We start from the raw sequence: 20,369 nt of genomic DNA on the forward strand, positions 1-20,369 counted from the left end.
CCTCAAGCGTCTTTGCTGCTAGTGAGAGAAGGGAGATCGGTTTGTACGACTCCCACAAACTGGGGTCCTTTCCAGGCTTCAGTAACTGAATCACTCTGTCCATTTTCCAGACATCGGGGACTATAAGAGTGTTCAAAAACAGGCTGAGGCCAGTAGTAAGGTACTCAACTCCTGGTAAATCCAGATTATTCAGCATCTGCCCTGTACTTTTCCAATACATATGTCAGCGCGTATACTGCACCTTCTCTATAGAGAGTGCGGACATTCCAGGTGCAGATCCGCAAATCATGGTCTTGTTTTCGTTTGTGGGGGTTGTCGACGTTAGGGGAGTCCTTTTTCCTATTCTTTTGTTTCTCTGAGGGATTCCTTTAGTTTTCCGGGGGCGAGTAATTGGCCGGACGCTCCAACCGAATGGGTTTTGTGGGATCTTATCTGGGAACAGGCGCTGATGTTAGCCATTGGTTGTTTGAAGCCGCCAATAACTCGCCTTGTCATCTCGAGTATCATTGACACTCAGTATTTAATTAAGAGCCAGTGCTGCCAGACCTCTCACTGAGACTCTCCTCTCGAAATCACTGACTGTCCGCGGCCGGCTACTGTAGACGCACCTGGTAGCTTTCAGCTAAGCTTCCTGCGCTAACTATAGACACCACATAAGTCGGAGCTCAAAGTTCCAGCCTGTGTGGTACTCATAGTTATCTCGTGTCGGCCGGGGTCGGGCATGCTAGCCTCTGTAATTATGTATAGAGTAGAATTTATATAATACATCGATTGAAAAACTCGATAATGCAATTGCATTTTTATTCATAATTAACCTTTTGTTTTGACATGCAAATAGTATCAACAAAAGTACAGAGATCTTCGGCAAGTGGCTGTGCCAAATGATCATCAATATCATATAAATATAATTTTCCATCGATGTCACCCACAGCAATATGTTGACCATTTGGCATCCACGATACACGGTTAAGTGCCGGTTGGCCTTCGAGATGTATGGACACCGACGGTTGTTCTGTATCCAAATTAATGTTCCATATATCTAGATGACCACCGCCATCAACAGTTGCAAATAATGAAGCGTTTATCGGTGACCATGCTACATCCATAACATACTCGAAATTATTTTGGAACGTATGTAGTGGATTACTGTGTCGTAATGACCATAGTTTTATCGTGGAGTCTATGGAGGAAGTAAGAAATAAATGCTGTTCTGGCTGCTGTTGGATTGATATGCTTGTAATAGGAGCTTCGTGCTCTCCAAATCTAGCACGTACACCATTTTTGGTTCCCCATTGGTTAGCTTTAGAAAAGAGAAAGGAAATAAAAAATATTTATAAACCTATTTAGTTTTAATTGCAGTCGAATCAGCTTAATTGAAAAAAAAAAAAACACAAAATACATGAAATTTCTTTCAATTATCCGCACTTTGAATAAATAAAGGAAGGAATCGGATGTAAGTTGAGGCGTCTTGAAATTTTGTACGCAAGATGTCTAGGTGTGGCGTTAGGATATAGTGACAGTCTGCAATTAGACTCACTTAGACATTTTTGTCCAATGTGATACCACATGAACAGGAAAAGGGTAATGCCTTCTAGTTCCTACTTTGGAACCAGCCACATTGCTTTAAAACCCCTTATAATTTGGGAATATTCACAAGTCGGCTTCATGGAAATTCTTTTTGCTGTCTAGCAACAACACAAAATATATCCTAGTTAGAGATAAACTATCTTTAATCGGTCAAATTTAGGTCTATATATTTTCTGTGTAGTATACCGATGAAAAACCAACTCCTTTGATAATAACGGCCAGTAGCATGCTGTCTTTAGCAATATTACCAAATTTTTGAACTCCGCATACTATTGTTCGTCTTAGTTCTCTTGGGGATGGGATGTTCACCCAGCTGTAGGAAGGACGTAGGGATCCGAAGTTGGGACGAAAAGTTGACTTGTAGACTTTTGACTTTTATCAAAACAGCAAAAGTCGATTTTTCGAACTATTCTTGCAAAAGTCGATTTTTGGACTTTATCAAAGTCAACTTTCCAAAATTTGCTAAATTTTCTGAAAAATTTTTATTTCCTACAATTCTTCGTAGACTTTGCCATAAAGATGTAATCATTTCTTTGTATTTTCATAAAGGGGAGGTATAAGAAGAATTTAAAATGCAAAATTAGCGCATTTTCATATCAAAACCACCCAGCTATATTAAAGCCAATATATATCCACGAGGATAGGGGTATATTCACTTTGTCATTCCGTTTGCAACACATCGAAATATCCATTTCCGACCCTATAAAGTATATATATTCTTGATCAGCGTAAAAATCTAAGACGATCTAGCCATGTCCGTCCGTCTGTCTGTTGAAATGACGCTACAGGCTTTTAAAAATAGAGATATTGAGCTGAAACTTTGCCCAGATTCTTGTTTTGTCCATAATCGCGTTAAGTTCGAAGAAGGGTATATCGGACTATATCTTGATATAGCCCCCATACAGACCGATCCACCGTTGTAGGGCCTTAGTCCCATAAAAGCCACATTTATTATCCGATTTTGCTGAAATTTGGGCTATGAGTTGTGTTAGGCCATTCGACATCCTTCTTCAATTTGGCTCAGATCGTTCAGATTTGGATATAGCTGCCATATAGACCGATCTCTTGATTTAAGGTTTTGGACCCATAAAAGCCGCATTTATTGTCCGATTTTGCCAAAATTTGGGACAGTGAGTTGTGTTCGGCTCTTCGACATTTGTCTGCACCTTGGCCCAAAACGGTCCAGATTTGGATATATCTGCCATATAGACAGATCTCTCGATTTAAGGTCTTGCGCCCAGTGAGTTGCGTTAGGCCCCTTGACGTTTTTATGCAGTTTGGCCTAGATCGGCCCAGATTTGGATATAGATGCCATATAGACCGATCGCTCGATGTAAGGTTTTGGACCCATAAAAGGCGCATTTATTGTCCGATGTCGCCCAAAAGTTAGGACAGTGAGTTAAAATAAACCCATCAATATACTTCTGCAGTATGGCAGATCGGTCCAGATTTGAATATAGCTGCCATATAGACCGATCTCTCGATTTAAGGTTTTGGACCCATAAAAGCCGCATTTATTGTCCGATTTTGCCAAAATTTGTGACAGTGAGTTGTGTTAGGCCCTTTGACATTCTTCTTTAATTTGACTCAGATTGGGTCAGATTTGGATATAGCTGTCATATAGACCGATCTCTCGATTTAAGGTTTTGGGGCTTTAAAAGGCGAATACATTGTACGATTTCGCCGAAATTTGGGACAGTGAATTATGTTAGCTGCCATGTAGACCGATCTCTCGATTTAAAGCCTTGGCCCCATAAAAGGCACATTTGTAATCCGATTTCACTGACATTTGACACAGTGACTTATATTAGGCTATTGACATCCGTGTCGTATATGGTTCAGATCTGTTAAATTTTTAGATATAGCTACTAAAAAGACCAATATTTTGTTATACACAATTGTACAATGACTTGTACTTATAAGTATTTGGACCAAATCGGAACATATTTCGATATAGCTGCTACGGGGTATAAGCCGACTAGTTTTGCTCTGAATATTAAACCCCAAATAGAATATCACATTTTATTGGACATATGAGTAATGAACTTTTATTCTTTATCGCTTCCTCTATAAAACTCCTTAAGAAGCAATAAAAACATCTCTATTCTATCGGATTTCATATATCCGGCCTTCGCCAAATCGGAGTCTATCTATTCTAAATTCCATATGGACTTTGCTAAATTCGGTGCATAAATCTCTATTTGTGAAATGTAGCCTTATATGGGAGCTACTATAAAATATTGTTCGATTCGTCCATGGACTGGGATATACTTTTACCACGCCGCTTGTCACATTTTAGATAAATTGGAACAAAAATGTGGGTTTCAGTGCAAAAATACCGAAAATTGTGGGTACGTTAGCATGGGATCTACATATAGGCTTAAGATTTTTAATCTCCGGCATTAAATATGCCTTTTAGGAGCGGAAGACTTCAATTCTGCGTCCCGTGTTTACGGAGATAATAAAAACATATAGTCCTATACAGCCCATCCTCGAACATAAACGCTTAATGGATAAAAAAATACATTTGTGCTGAAATTCAGCTTCCATAAACGTAAAACTGTAAAGCTGAATCATACATTGAGTATAAGGACGTGATCCCTAAAAGTTTGCTTGGATATGGTACGAATTGTTATTACCATCTGAATGTCGCTGCCGAAGATCATCAAATAGATTTAATCATGTAATGCGGGTTGCCTTCCGTTTAAATGTTTAAATAAATATTTAATTAAAAAAATGTTTGTATGGCAACAAGAATAAGCCGAAGAGCGTAGTACTTGAGAATTAAATATCCAAATGCATCTAAGAAAAATTGAAAATAATTCTTACCTAGCAGCAACATAAGCAAAGCAAAACTTGTATCTCTGTGCAGCTTTCTTTTCGACGATTTGACTTCAAAATCGATTATTCGACTTGTTAAACATTGAGAGACGACTTCGACGACTTCTGCTCAAAAAGTCGACCAATCCATTAGTTGAAATTCGATTTTGGAATCCCTAATAACTACCTGATTCCATTTAGCCATGTCCTTCTGTCTGTCCATGGTAATTTAAAATCGCACAAATGCCTCACTCGGCATTTATGCGAAACAGATTGCAATTGGGAGAAATCGATTCAGATTGAGATTTAACACCCATTTATGTATGTGTTCGCCTGATTTTAAGTAACATTGCAGTATCGTCGTCGTTTGTCTACCGGACCCCACAAAATTTAGCATGTACGATTTTCTTACGAATCTTGACATTATTGGTGAATTTCAAAGAGATAGCTTCCGCTTTTCAATTTAGCTCCCATTTATATATATGTAGGATATCCCCATTTGAACTTCTATAGCCTTTGCGATAGTATTTAACAGCCGATCTTTTCGAAATTATCCATAATATTTTTTTCTATGACTGCCATCATGTAAAAATGGGAGCAATCGGTTGAGATTCAGTCTCATATTATGAGACTGCATGCCTATAATTCCACAAAATTTTAAAATTACCTAAATAAACACATCCATCTTCGCTGCCAACTAAAAGCTCGTTAAATTCATTTCCAGTAAATTCCATACACATAACCGCAACACCACGTTTTTGTTCTTTTTCTAGAGGCAAGACGTCAACTGGTTGAGATAGCATGTCCAAATTCCACAAGCACAACCGTCCATCTGACGAAACTGAAAATATATTATCATTGCTATCGGTGCTAATCACACGCAAACTTTGAATCGGTTGAACATGAGCTCCACACTTTAAAGTGGTTGATTGGACTGGTACACGCCTAGGTGATCGGGAATCCCATATTACAATTTGTCCGGAATATGTGCCACCCAGAATTAAATGTGGATTGAATTTCGCAAAACGTACGGACGTCACTGCGCTAGAAGCGTGGAAAATATGTTCGGGCGTTGGTTTTTGGAAAACAGTATTCCAAGTCATCACAACACCTTCCGGTTGTAAAAGTTCATCCTATAATAAAAACGAAATTTGCCATATAGTAGACTTGATACTAGAAATAAAAACACAAATATTAATATAATAGGTTAGGTTAGGTTCAAAAGAGGGGGCGGATATTAATCCGCCCCATACCACTATGGACTTACACCTAAGCCAGTAATCGGCTTGTTGTGCGCTCTAAATACTAAAAAAAGTAACCTCAAAAAAAATCTTAGTTAGGAATTCCCTGCTACTTACAATTATTTGTTTCCATGATTGTTTCCATGCCAAGCCCTAAGTTGGTTCATGTCTGGTATTGTGTCCCCACCTAAGTGCCGGTATCTGTTGGACGCAAAAGCTGGGCAATGACATAGGAAATACTTCAACGTCTCATCAACTTCCCCGCATGCCCTGCACATGCCATCACTTGCCGCATCGATTTTACATAAGTGAGCTCGTTATCCTACGTGTCCCGTTAGTCTCGTCTTCGCACGGTCTGGGATTTTCGCCGTCCTACCGACCGATTCGCTGTTCCACATGGTTGCATCCGCATTCGTCGCCCACGCCTTTAACTAGATCTGCGTCGACCCGAAAGGCTTCGGGTTAACAAAGTTTATTGACAGCAGATGTCTGGCCTTCAATGCTATATAGTCTGCTTTCTCATTCCCAGTTACTCCGATATGGCCCGGCATCCAAATGATGCGGGTCGTGGCATCCTCAGAGAAGGTGTTGATCTCCTCCGGATTCAGGAGATTAACATTGAGATCTCTGGGTCTACTCAGTAACATGCCATATGCAAGACCCTTTCGGCCCTTCTGCATAGCTGGTTAGCATCCTTACCCCTTAGAAGTATTATAACATCGTCTGTGTAGCAGACAGGTTCAAATCCCTCCTCAGTCAGCATCCGTAATAGGTCATTTAAGGTAATAGGTCACCTATATGAGTGACAATAAAATGCCCACCTGTGGCGTGCCTTGTGCCACTTTCTCCCTTATATTTATGTCATGGAACACACAATTTAGCCACCAGTTCCTTACCATGTGGTTTATCCAGTCTCAAAGGACCGGGTCCACCCGGTACTGGTCTAAGGATTGGATCAGTGTGTCGGTCCGCACATTGTTAAAAGCCCCTCGATGTCAATGCATACTGCCAGAGTGTACGTTTTGGCATCGAAGGATTCTTCTATTTTATGCACAACCTCGTACAGGGCAGTCTCACCCGACCTTCCCTTGACACAGATATACTGTATGTGTTTGAGCAGTTCGTCGGATGTCCTACTATATATCCATGGTTTCGACTAGAAAGGACGTAAGGCTTATAGGTCTATAGGCCTTTGGTGTTGCATAATTTGGCTTGCCGGGCTTGGGTATAAATTCCCCCCTTGATTTTATAAAAAAAAAACTTTTGAATCAATTGAAAAGGCTTTATTGAATTTTTATTTCATAATCTGCGTCATTTATTGGAAATTTTAACCGCACTTTTGTTTTTATAGTTTCGAAACAAATGGAGGCGGCCTATTAACATACATTTCTACTCATAAAGTGAATCTTATTTTTGATGATTGGATCAAATCATTTTTGAATTGAAAATGGCAAGATATTCAATTACAATTATTATTAAAAACATGTAAAAGCGTGCCAAGTTCGGCCGGGCCGAATTTTATATACCCTCCACCATGGATCGCATTTGTCGAGTTCTTTTCCCGGCATCTCTTCTTAGACAAAAAGGATATAAGAAAAGATTTGCTCTGCTATTAGAGCGGTATCAATATATGGTCCGGTTTGGACCACAATTAAATTATATGTTGTAGACCTGAGTAAAATGTCAGCCAATTCGAATGAGAATTGCGCCCTTTGGAGGCTCAAGAAGAAAAATAGAGAGATCGATTTATATGGGAGCTGTATCGGGCTATAGACCGATTTAGACCATAATAAATACGTATGTTGATGGTCATGAGAGGATCCGTCGCACAAAATTTCAGGCAAATCGGATAATAATTGCGACCTCTAGAGGCTCAGAAGTCAAGATCCCAGATCGGTTTATATGGCAGCTATATCAGGTTATGAACTGATTTGAACTATACTTGGCACAGTTGTTGGATATCATAATATAATACTTCGTGCAAAAATTCATTCAAATCGGATAAGAATTGCGCACTCAAGAGGCTCAAGAAGTCAAGACCCAAGATCGGTTTATATGGCAGCTATATCAGGTTATGGACCGATATGGCCCATTTACAATACCAACCGACCTACACTAATAAGAAGTATTTGTGCAAAATTTCAAGCGGCTAGCTTTACTTCTTCGGAAGTTAGCGTGCTTTCGACAGATAGACGGACGGACGGACATGGCTAGATCGACATAAAATGTCGCGACGATCAAGAATATATATACTTTATGGGGTCTCAGACGAATATTTCGAGTAGTTACAAACAGAATGACGAAATTAGTATACCCCCATCCTATGGTGGAGGGTATAAAAATTCATTTTCATGACACGGCTTTTTAAAATTTCTTGATTGAATTTATAGCACATCGGAGCGTATGATTAATATTCGATAAATATACTCACAGTCGTCATACTCCACCTTGGTCACTCATGTTCATACACGAGGTCTGATAAAAAAACCGTTATTTCCAAATTTCGTGAGTTTCGTATGTTCGATTTTTTTCTGTTATGTTGGTACACATGCCATTTGGGATTGTCAGTTTGTTTTTGACAAATAAAAAGGTTAGTCGTGTTTTGGTGTGCTTCTCCACGTTTTACTATTGGAAAAAATGGATCAAAGAAACTGTATAAAGTTTTGTGCAGCCAAATTGGAGGGTTGAAAAAAACGGAAAAAATTTAAAAAAGGGGGGATTACTTTGAGGGGACGATATAGTTATTGATGAATAAATAAATTCTTTTTGAAAAAATTTAATATAACGGTTATTTTTTGATCAGATCTCGTAGGAGATATACATAGCGAATAATTATTTGCAAATCAAACTGCCAAATCATGGGTGTTACAAACTTTATGGTATTGTTTTTGACGAACCACAACCGTAGTCATTACACGCATTTATGACATATAATATAAGGAACCTGGAGGCCACCGTAGCGCAGAGGTAAGCATGTCCGCCTATGACGCTGAACGTCTGGGTTCGAATCCTGGCGAGACCATCAGAAAAAAATTTTCAGCGGTGGCTTTCCCCTCCTCATCCTGGCAGCATTTGTAAGGTAATATGCCATGTAAAACATCTCTCCAAAGAGGTGTCGCATAGCGGCACGCCGTTCGGACTCGGTTATAAAAAGGAGGCTCTTTATCATTGAGCTTAAACTTGAATCGGACTGCACTCATTGATTTGTGGGAAGTTTGCCCCTGTTCCTTAGTGGAATGTTCATGACAAAATTTGCAATATGAGGAACCTATGGTTTGACTTTATGGCGATGTTGTTTTTAATGTTCTGGTGATACTCAATTTTAACAAAGTCTGATATTGTTTTGTTTTGTTTGCCAAATACGTATTTTCCGTCGTACAAATGTTACAACAACTATTTGGATCCAGCACACTACACCTAATGTTTTAATTTTCTTGGAAAACATAAATAGAATATTTTTAGTGTTCAAAAATAAGCTATATCTCAAAACCCAATGTAACCCATTAAAATTTGGAAACAACCCTCCAATTGGGCATAAAAATACACAAAAACTAAGGGAAAACAGGGAAGTTTTTCATTTTGTAGGCCAGTGTTAACTGCCAGTACCTAAGAAGTGTAATTTCGGCGAGGGAGTGCGAAATAAAACACATTAGACTGTCCCATGCTACAACTGTCCGAAATCTGAACCGATTTTGATAAATTTTCGCAGAGGTTTTCAGATGGACAATAAAACACATCATACCAAATTTCGTGTAAATTGGCTAAAAATTGTTGTAACCATGCCCTTGTAAGTGTTTATCGGTAATTTATATACATGGGAACTGTATCTAAATATGAACCTAAAAAAGTGATATGTGAAATGTTTCTTGATGATTGGGTAACATATGCAAACGGTGCAGAGAGGATATACTGACAGACGGATATAGCTAAGCCGAATCAAGAGAAATGTCCGAGTCAAATAACACCCTTGCTTATGTAATATGTATACCAGCACTAATAGAAAACGGACGCGCCAGATAAGGTAGTGCGCAGGCTTGTACGTGAGAATAGCCGAAGGGCACGGCTGATGGCGCGCGCACCACTTACAAGGTGCGTCATCCTTTGTAGAGGTGAGTCGATTAATGATTTTATCCTAAATTCTGTCCTGAGAATTTTTAAATTTACATACATATTTCAAAAACTATGTAAATAAATGGTGTAAAAATTCGTTTAAGAGAATTTCTAAGTAAAGAATAAAGTGTTTTTGTTCTCATTCAATAAAGGCAACAAACAACATTTTGTTACCATATAATGTCACGTTTAGGGCAAAAATTAAAAATTTTACACAATTTTAGAAAGTCAACAAAAGTACGCAAGTGAAATTTCTGTAAACCCTTTCAGTGTACAGTAGCACTTCCATCTGTCTTTGTACATTCTGGAATGGCGATAAGCATATCATAAACCTAAAATCCAATTTTCTCGATAAATGGTAATATAGAGCTAAAAAATATTATTTGGGATAAAAACTTAGTGACTGATAAAATTTAAATATTTTTTTTTAATTTTTTCAATAAATTAAAAAAAAGGTGTTAAGAAAATTAAAAAAATACTACGTCACTATCAATGTCGTAAATATCAAATATACGAAATATCATCAAAATTGGACAATGGCATCGGACCATAGGATGGGGGTATACTAATCTAGTTATTCCGTTTGTAATATTCGTCTAAGACCTCATAAAGCATATACATTCTTGATCGTCTCGACGTTCTGAGTCGATCTAGCCATGTCCGTCCGCCCGTACGTTTGTCGAAATCAGGATATCGGTCTAACGCGTAAAGCTATCCGCTCGAAATTTTGCATACATACTAAATATTAATGTAGGTCATTGGGGCCATATCTGTTCAGATTTGGATATAGCTCCCATATAAACCGATCTTGCGATTTGATTTCTTGAGCCCTTACAAGCCGCAAATTTTGTCCAATTTGGCTGAAATTTTCCATGTGATGTTCTGTTATGACTTCCAACCACTGCGATAAGTACGGTCCGAATCGGTCTATAAACTGATATAGCTCCCATATAAACCGAACTCTGGATTTGTCTCCTTGAGCTCTCACAGACCGCAATTTTTGTCCGATTTGGCTGACATTTTGCACGTAGTGTTCTATTATGACTTCCATTAGCTAAGTTAATAAAGTACGGTCCAAATCGGTCTATAACCTAATAAAGCTCCTTTATAAACTGATTTCCCGAGTTGACTTCTTGAACCCTTGCAAGCCGCAATTGTTGTCGGATTTGGCTGAAATCTTGCATGTGATGTTCTGTTATGACTTTCAACAGCTGTGCCAAGTATGGTCTAAACCAGTTCCTAACCGGATATAGCTCCCTGAGCATCCCGGAGCATCCCTGTTCGGTTCATTGATGCTTTAATTATTGATTGCTTGGCAGAAGTTAGAATATGTATGTATGGCATGTAGAACTAAAAATAAACTAAATTTATTTTGTATAAATTCTTAGCAGAATCAATGGCGGTGGGTTCCCAAGATTCGGCACGGTCGAACTTAGCTCGCTTTTACTTGTTAGCCGCTAATTGCAGTACCATAAAAATCCTAAATTACAAATTAGGGATAAAGGTTTTATGATGTCCCACCCATTTTGTCAAATGTTATTTTTAAAATTGACACTATTGACTCATGTATTGTAGGTATGCCATGTTGCTGCCTAAACAGTTTATGGCATCGTGCTTGCCTCCGCACAGCAATCTCCTACAGCCCCTGTGCTTTTGCTGTCTTTGCGTTGATGATTGCATTTTGCTTGATGCATTTGCTTTCGACAGATGTCATTAATAGAAAAAACAAGTAAAAGCGTGCTAAGTTCGGCCGGGCCGAATCTTATATACCCTCCACCATGGATCGCATATGTCGAGTTCTTTTCCCGGCATCTCTTCTTAGGCAAAAAAAGGATATAAGAAAAGATTTGCTCTGCTATTAGAGCGATATCAAGATATGGTCCGGTTTGGACCACAATTAAATTATATGTTGGAGACCTGTGTAAAATGTCAGCCAATTCGAATAAGAATTGCGCCCTTTTATATGGGAGCTATATCAGGCTATAAACCGATTCAGACCATAATAAACACGTATGTTAATGGTCATGAGAGAATCCGTCGTACAAAATTTAAGGCAAATCGGATAATAATTGCGACCTCTAGAGGCTCAAGAAGTCAAGATCCCAGATCGGTTTATATGGCAGCTATATCAGGTTATGAACCGATTTGAACCATATTTGGCACAGTTGTTGGATATCATAACAAAATACTACGTGCCAAAATTCATTCAAATTGGATAAGAATTGCGCCCTCTAGAGGCTCAAGAAGTCAAGACCCAAGATCGGTTTATATGACAGCTATATCAGGTTATGAACCGATTTCAACCATACTTGGCACAGTTGTTGGATATCGTAACAAAACACGTCGTGCAAAAATTCATTCCGATCGGATAAGAATTGCGCACTCTAGAGGCTCAAGAAGTCAAGACCCAAGATCGGTTTATATGGCAGCTATATCAGGTTATGGACCGATTTGAACCATACTTGGCACAGTTGTTGGATATCATAACAAAACACGTCGTGCAAAATTTCATCCCAATCGGATAAGAATTGCGCACTCTAGAGGCTCAAGAAGTCAAGACCCAAGATCGGTTTATATGGCAGCTATATCAAAACATGGACCGATATGGCCCATTTACAATACCAACCGACCTACACTAATAAGAAGTATTTGTGCAAAATTTCAAGCGGCTAGCTTTACTCCTTCGGAAGTTAGCGTGCTTTCGACAGACAGACGGACGGACGGACGGACGGACGGACGGACAGACGGACGGACATGGCTAGATCGACATAAAATTTCACGACGATCAAGAATATATATACTTTATGGGGTCTCAGACGAATATTTCGAGTAGTTACAAACAGAATGACGAAATTAGTATACCCCCCATCTTATGGTGGAGGGTATAAAAACGACATTTGCAGGCCTTTAATGCGCACCATTTGCCGGCGGCGAACACATTGACAGGGATCTCATCTACCCATGTAAGAAATCCCGGCCAGTTTGGTGTAATGGGAAGCTGAGGCGGACAACGAGGAGGCTCTACAACAGGGCCATTTGTACCAGGCTCAGTACGGATTGGGATCAATATAAGTGGTCCCTTAACCGGTACAAGACCGAGGTGAGATTGGTGCAGAGTATCGCGGTATCAGGGGCGAGGGTGAGTGCTCCGAGGGAGACCTTAAATGGGATATTTAGTCTCAGGAACATGGGGATCCAAGGTGGATGGGGAAACTTCTTGAGTTCCTACGAGTTACGGAGTCACACAGACTTCTGGACGGGTGCACTGAGTTTCAGGCTGAGGTCAATGCGATACCATGGATGCCTTGGATGTGATCCTGGGTTCGGAACAACGGTCCTGTTAGACTTTCCTAATATATTTGGTCATTCAGGCGGCGCCGAAGGCTCTGTGGTGCAAATTCTATACCATCATCAGGGATTGGTTCCGTGGTATACTCATGGTAAGCATCATCAAATACCTGCAGCTGGGAAAATTCTATACCACCATCAGGGATTGATTCTGTGGTATACTCATGGTAAGCATCATCAAATACCTTCAGCTAGGAAAAGAATTCTCTCCATATCCTCATCACACTATCTACATCAAAAATTCAAATTTTGCCCATGAACATTCCACTAAGGAACAGGGGCAAACTTCTCACATATCAATGAGTGCAGTTCGATTCAAGTTTAAGCTCAATGATAAGGGGCCTCCTTTTTATAGCCGAGTCCGAACGGCGTGCCGCTTTGAGAAGTTTTACATGACATAGTACCTCACAAATGTTGCCAGGATTAGGAGGGTAAAACCGCCGCTGAAAAATTTTTCTGATGGTCTCGCCAGGATTCGAACCCAGACGTTCAGCGTCATAGGCGGACATGCTAACCTCTGCGCTACGGTGGCCTAAATCTGCTAACTGATGTTGATAATGTAGACAGATTATCTACATCAGTTAGCAGATTTTCTTCTTTGTCCCTGTAGGAGGATGTGCCTGTACCAAAGCCATCGGTTTGATGTTTATTTCTTTGCTAGGATTTTCGGAAGAGACGTTTCTCCTCCCTCCTTTTTCCCGTTACCTCTCCTTCATCTGGCACATTGCTATCGACTGTAAGGCATGTCGTATTCTTGGCTTCGGTACCTTTCTTGGCTTTTGGTCCCCAAGTATGGATGTTGCGGCCCCTTCCATGGAGTGGGCAATGGTTTGTGTTGCTATATTATCGGGACAGGGTGTGGTTTCTTCAAGCAATTGGATCAGCCGAGTAGAGTATACTGGTGCCACCTGCTGTATCTCCAGCTCTCCGATGTCTAGCTTCCGTCCAGTGTCAGATCGACCTTTGCGGCAACAAGGTAAGGATCCGCATCGATGTTCACCCCTTAGATCGATCGTGCATCTAACACTCTAGTTGAATGTCTTCCATCTATCGCAACATGATCTATTCGGTTTCTCGTGTTTTGATTGGGTGACAGCCATGTGGACGTGTGAATCATTCGATGTTGGAATCTGGTGCTGCTAATTACCATATTCTATGCAGCGGCAAAATCTATTAGTCTCAATCCATTATTGGAAGTTTCTCCTTGAATGGTAAATTTTCCGACTGTTGGACCAAAGATATTTTCCATCCCTATTTTCGCATTAAAATTTCCTCAAACGACTTGAATATCATGGCGGAACAGCGGTCATATTCTATTTCTAGGCGCTCGCAGAAAATATCCTTGGTCTGTTTGTCCTTGTCTTCCGTTGGGGCATGGACGCAAATAAGACTGTTGGAGAATTTGGCCTTAAAGCGGATTGTGTCTAGACTCTCATCCTCCGAAGTAGACCTAGAGGCAGATGTTTCAGTCTCCGACTAACTACAAATCCATAGTCAAATTCATGTTAGGTTTCATTGCAGCTATAAAATAAAGCGTCACCGGTGTTGTTGTGGAGCCCTTTCCGAGTCATCGCACTTCCTGTACGGCGGTAGTGTCTGCACTGTATTTCTCCAAAACATTCGCCAGTGCATATACTGCGCCCTCTCTATAAAGATTACGGAAATTTCGGGTACAGATACGCAAATCATGATCCTCAAAACGTTTGCGGGGGTCGTCAACATACGGGGGATCCGTTTTTCAAAGTAAGTTTTCTACTATCCCGACACCCCAACCTATTTTTATCGTTCTACAGGTAAACTCTTGGCACATGTTAGCTCACTAGCTTCAAAGGATGTTAATGGTCACCTATCCAGGTGACACCGCGGTTTCCAACATCCGCAAGTCACACACTAAAGTCATTAAAATTGCTTTTTTGAATTATGTGCAGACCTATACTGGAACAATTTAAGTATATAGAGTTATTAAGAAAACACCCAAAAAACCAAGGCAACAATTGGATTTTGAAAATTAAACGATAAGTAAGCATATTTTGTTGATATAGCCAAAAAAATCATGTAATAAAATGTTCTTGATATTTAAGAAAAAGAAACGAATATTCAATATTCAATTGACAGAAAATGAGATATATATTTCCCATTTATAAATACATACCTGATTTATGTGATATGAAGCTATCATTAAATCCGTATAGTGCGTTGAAAAATCTATATCTGTTATACAACGGTTGCTGGACCACTCATTTTCGAAGAAAACCCGTTTTAGTGAAACACGGCCTTGTGATTTTGAATTATATTCATCTGAATTGTCTCCAGCACTAACATATTCTCTAGTTATATCAACATTTCTTATAACAACATTTTCCATTACTCGACCAATGCGTTTTATTGCGTTCTGAAACCCCTTACTCGATATTATAGCTTCTTTTTCTTCTTCCGACAACTCCTTCGCTAAAAAATTGAATATTTTTGAAATAGAAGTTTGGAAAAGCTACTGTAACATACCATCACTACTTTCTTCATCGATTAAGTCGAGGGGCGTAATAGCAGGCATAATTAGCTCAATTTTTGGCAAACCCGGCGACATACATCCTGGTGGAAGTTTAGATCCGAAACCGCCTTGGGACATATATTCATCATAGCTATCGTCACTCTTTTTTATTACTTAAAAAAAAGAATACAAAACAGGAAAAGATGTGTAAAATATTTTATTTTATTTATTATTGTTTCATATTGTGGTTATTCAGGTTCATGTCCCGGCTAAAATAATGTTAACGATTTCTTTTACAACTTCATAATTACCTGATCAAAGTTCTAAGAGGGGAATCCCAAGTATGGACAACTATCAGCGTTGATGCAAACATGAATAAAGTACATTCATGCTTAAATTTAAAACTACACAGCAAACTGTTTGGGGTATTCTGTTGAAAGCTTGAAACTTAGAGCTCATTAGATCCTTAACCGAAACGACGCTGTCAACTATACCACAGGTTCAGTAAAGGAATGTCACCGTTCTAATGCTCTATACGATATTTAAAGCTCTCCTCCAGCTCCTCCCCATTAAAAGTATTTGGGAGAAAAAATTGTTTAATATTGCATATATTTATAATTTGTTTCAAAATAGACTATCGAAAACTTAATACTGTTATATCTGCAGTTAGTTGACAGGATTTGCTTTTATTAAATGAACTGGATGAACCTATCTATAGCCAATAAATACCAAATATTATGGCAATCAGATATGGTACTTCCAAAGGGGTCCATTTGAGGATTTTTAGACTAAGGGTTGGTACTATATTCGGTTTTCGCGGTGAAACTCCATATAAAAACAAGTAAAAAGGCATTAAATTCGGCCGGGCCAAACTTTGGATACCCACCACCTCAAGTGAAAATTGGACAAATTATGCACCCAAATTCGCCACGGACATTGGGTATCCAACTATAAACCGATCTGAACCATATAGGACACGGATGTCGAAAAGCCTATCATAAGTCACTTCATCAAATTTCAACGAAATAGGACAAAAAAATGCACTTTTTATAGGTTCAAGACTTTAAATCGAGAGATGGTTCGATATGACAATTAAAAAAGAATGTCGAAGGGCTTAACACAACTCACTGTGGCAAATTTCAGTGAAATTGGACAATAAATGCACCATTTATGGGCCTAAGACGATAAATCAGCAGATCGGTATATATCGCAGCTATATCCAAATGTGGACCGGTCTGGACCAAATCAAAGAAGGATATCGAAGTGCCTAACGCGACACACTGTCCCAAAATTTCGAAATCGGACGATAAATGCGTCTTTTATGGGCGTAAGACCTTAAAGAAAAAGAAAGAAAGATCGGTCTATATGGCAGCTATACGCAAATCTGGACCGATCTGGGCCAAATTGAAACAGGACCTTGATGGGCTTAACCCAACTCACTGTCTCAAATTTCGGCGAAATCGGACAATAAATGCGCCTTTTATGGGCCCAAGAACATAAATCGAGAGATCGGTCTATATGGCAGCAATATCCAAATCTGGACTGTCCCAAATTTCGGCAAAATCGGATAAAAAATGCGGCTTTTATGGGCCTAAGACCTTTAATCGGCAGATCGGTTGTTGTTGTTGTAGCACTTTATTGTGTTCTATGTTTCGTCTGCTTAATTCTGTTGGGTGTCAAGACCCAGGAACTCTGCGACTAAGATGGGGTGCGTCCACAGGGATCTGGGTCTGAGTCGAGTGGTTCTGGCCGGGCAGTTAAACAGGTGAAGTGTATCGTGGGGTCCCTGGTTACAAACGGGACATACATCTTGCACGTCGGCATTAATCCTAGCTCTGTGGGAATTGAGGCGGCTGCATCTGCCGGAACGTAATTGAGCCAGAACCACTCTGGTTTGCCGGGGAAGCTCGATTTCTTCAGGTGCAATGGGTGGCGGTCGTTCTCCAAGGACTACATCACCCGGTAGCCATCTGCTACCGTGTCTGCATGAATGTTGTTTAGACCCGCTTGATATGCCGCTTGATCTAGAGGTTCTCTCTTGTAGCGCTGAACCTCACGCTCTAGATCTACCTTAAGGCTTCTGGGCGGTGGATATCTATCCAAAAGATGATGATTTGGATGGTTATGTCTTCACACTGGTAGGATCTTTGTCTCCTGATGGAGGTGGTCCACATGAGAACTGAGGAGACAGCCCGTCGCAGTTCGGAGGGCGGCATTCTGACAGATCTGAATATTATTCCACTGCGTGTCACAAAGTTGACGAGACCACACTGACGCTGCATAACTTACCACAGACCGGCCATTTGCTTTGTACGTGGTCAACAAGGTTTCTTTGTCTGCATCCCAAGTGCTGCCAGCAAGTGACTTGAGGACCTTGTTTCTACAATACTTTTGACTTTATCGCAGATTGCTGTGGCATATGGGGAGAATGTGTAAGAGCTGTCAAATGTGACACCAAGTATTTTGGGACACTTGATGGTCGGAATCATTTCTCCATCGACCATCACAGTCAGCTCAGTATTCACCTCACGCGTATTTGTAGTGAACAATGTGGCTGAAGATTTGGTGACGGATATCTTCAGATTTCTTGCAGCGAAATATGAAGCAAGCTCGTTGGGTGGCGGGCCTGATGCCATGATCGTACAATTGTCCGCATATGATACGATCTCCATGCCGTCTGAAGGGGGTGAAATGGAGGATAGGTAGAGGTTAAACAGTGCCGGATATATCACCCCACCTTGGGGAACTCCCTGTTTCACTCTACGGTGTTTCGACTTCTTATCCCTAAATTCCACAAATGACTGGCGACCACACAGATAATTCGCGACCCATCATTTCAGGCCTGGCTGGATGGACGTGTTGACGATGTCCTCAAATAATTTGGCACGGCTGACCGTGTCGAATGCCTTCGATAGGTCCAGTCCGGTGATGGCATGCAAAGCTGTTGTTGTGCTGTGCAGTCTCCGAAATCCATGTTGATGCTCGGCGAATGGAAATCCTCCTACGAGGCTCGGGAGGAGTAATGCCTCAAGCGTCTTTGCCACTGGTGAGAGAAGGGAGATCGGTCTGTACGACTCTCCCAAACTCGGGTCTTTTCCAGGCTTTAGTAGCGGAATCACTCTGCCCATTTTCCAGACAATGGGTACTATAAGAGTGTTCAATGACAGGTTGAGGACAGTGGTAAGGTACTCAACTCCAGGTGAATCCAGATTTTTCAACATCAATGTAGAGATTCCTTCGGGGACCAACGCCTTAGATGATTTGGCGCCACGGATGACATTCGTAACTTCGCCCACGGTAAATTGTGATGGATGTTCATCGGCTCGGAAACCACGAATACGGCGAATGGCTATCCTCCGGTTGAACAACCTGGCGCATCCCTTCGGATCAGACACGGTTATTTCGCCAAAAGTGACTGAGGTCCTGTCATCCCGTCTACCGGAGTTCGAGAGTGACTTAACAGTAGACCACAGTTTGCCTAAACCGATGCCTAAGTTACATTGCTCCAAGTGTTCCAGCCACAAATCCCGCTTATGTTCGTTGACTACCCTATTTATATCCAGATTCAGCTCGCTGATTCTGGGGTTAGCGGGGTCCATAGCACGAATCTAATCACGCTCATCTGCGAGTACCACTGCTTACGCCGGGAAATTGGGCCGCACTTGGGGTATTCGACCGGCTGGTATAAAGCGAGCGGCTGCTGCGTTAATGATATCTCGCAATTTCCTCTCGGCCACAAGCACATCAGAGGGGGGTGGCAGTTCACTGAAGCGGCGATTGGTATACTCTCTGAAGCCAGTCCAATAGGCCTTCTTATCATTGATAAACGTCCGGCGCTCAGAGGTTATGAAGTCGGGTGGTCGGTCGATGGTGAGAATTATGGGGAGGTGGTCTGACCCCAAAGAGATGACGGCTTGCCAGGATACGTCACTCAGGAGATCAGGGGATGCAATGGAGATGTCTGGCGAGCTGCTGCACCTCCTCGTAATCCTAGTGGGGGCATCCTCATTCACCTTGCAAAACGTGGAGCTTTCAATCTGCTCTGCCACGCTGGTCGTTACCTAGGGTAGAATGCCATGACGTGTGATGCGCATTAAAGTCCCCTAGAACCAGACGATTATGGCCAGATAGCAACCCACTTATGTCGGGGTTGTAAGCCTGGCCATTAATCGGGACACAGCTACCAACCGGCGGTATGTACACGTTGTATAGCTCTATCTCGGCAGTACCAGACCCGACTGCTATCCCCATGCATTCCATGTAGGGGTCACTAGCGTCATGCGCAGGCGAGATAGGTCTATACTGCACGGAATGGTGTATTACGAAGGCCAATCCCCCATTTCCATTCCTTGAGCGATCCTTACGTAGCACATTATAACCGTGACAACTGTACAAGATGCAGGTGTTGGTCAGCTTTGTCTCCTGGATCGCTGCGACCAATATGCTCTTCCAAATCATAAAGTCCACGATCTCATCGATCTTGTCACGAAGTCCATTGCAGTTTCACTGCAAGAACGATACACTGCCGTTACGTAAATTGCCGTACGGGAGAGGTCGGGGGTGTCACATAGTCCGACGACGAGGACTCAGCACGTTCAATCCCATGGCAGCCGGTTGTACGTACCGGATTGACCCTATGGAGCTCTTCATCGATAAGGGCTGCCGCCTTTTGAGTATCTATTTCTGCGTTCTGTTGTGTCCTCTCTCAGTGTACACTGAGGTGGCAGCCCTTGCCGATGAGGATTCCATCGGGTCAATCCGGTGCGTACAACCGG

The 20,369-nt window shown here is 41.1% G+C and overlaps 1 protein-coding gene across 2 annotated transcripts in view; it reads right to left on the minus strand.

The window, feature by feature from the left end:
- Window positions 1–771: 771 nt before the first annotated feature.
- LOC106094701 (cytoplasmic dynein 1 intermediate chain-like) overlaps window positions 772–20,369 on the minus strand; it is a 30,563-nt gene continuing 10,965 nt past the window's right edge. For both annotated transcript variants that reach the window (XM_059368323.1, XM_013261935.2), the window contains exons 4-7: window positions 15,609–15,767; window positions 15,259–15,554; window positions 5,075–5,540; window positions 772–1,300 (exon numbers count right to left, since the gene is read on the minus strand). In XM_059368323.1, coding sequence (XP_059224306.1) covers window positions 801–1,300; window positions 5,075–5,540; window positions 15,259–15,554; window positions 15,609–15,767 — 1,421 coding nt within the window. In that variant the 3' untranslated portion in view covers window positions 772–800. The remainder of the gene's footprint in view (window positions 1,301–5,074; window positions 5,541–15,258; window positions 15,555–15,608; window positions 15,768–20,369) is intronic.

The sequence above is a fragment of the Stomoxys calcitrans genome, chromosome 4 (assembly GCF_963082655.1).
Source record: "Stomoxys calcitrans chromosome 4, idStoCalc2.1, whole genome shotgun sequence".
NCBI classification, from domain to species: Eukaryota; Metazoa; Arthropoda; class Insecta; order Diptera; family Muscidae; genus Stomoxys; species Stomoxys calcitrans.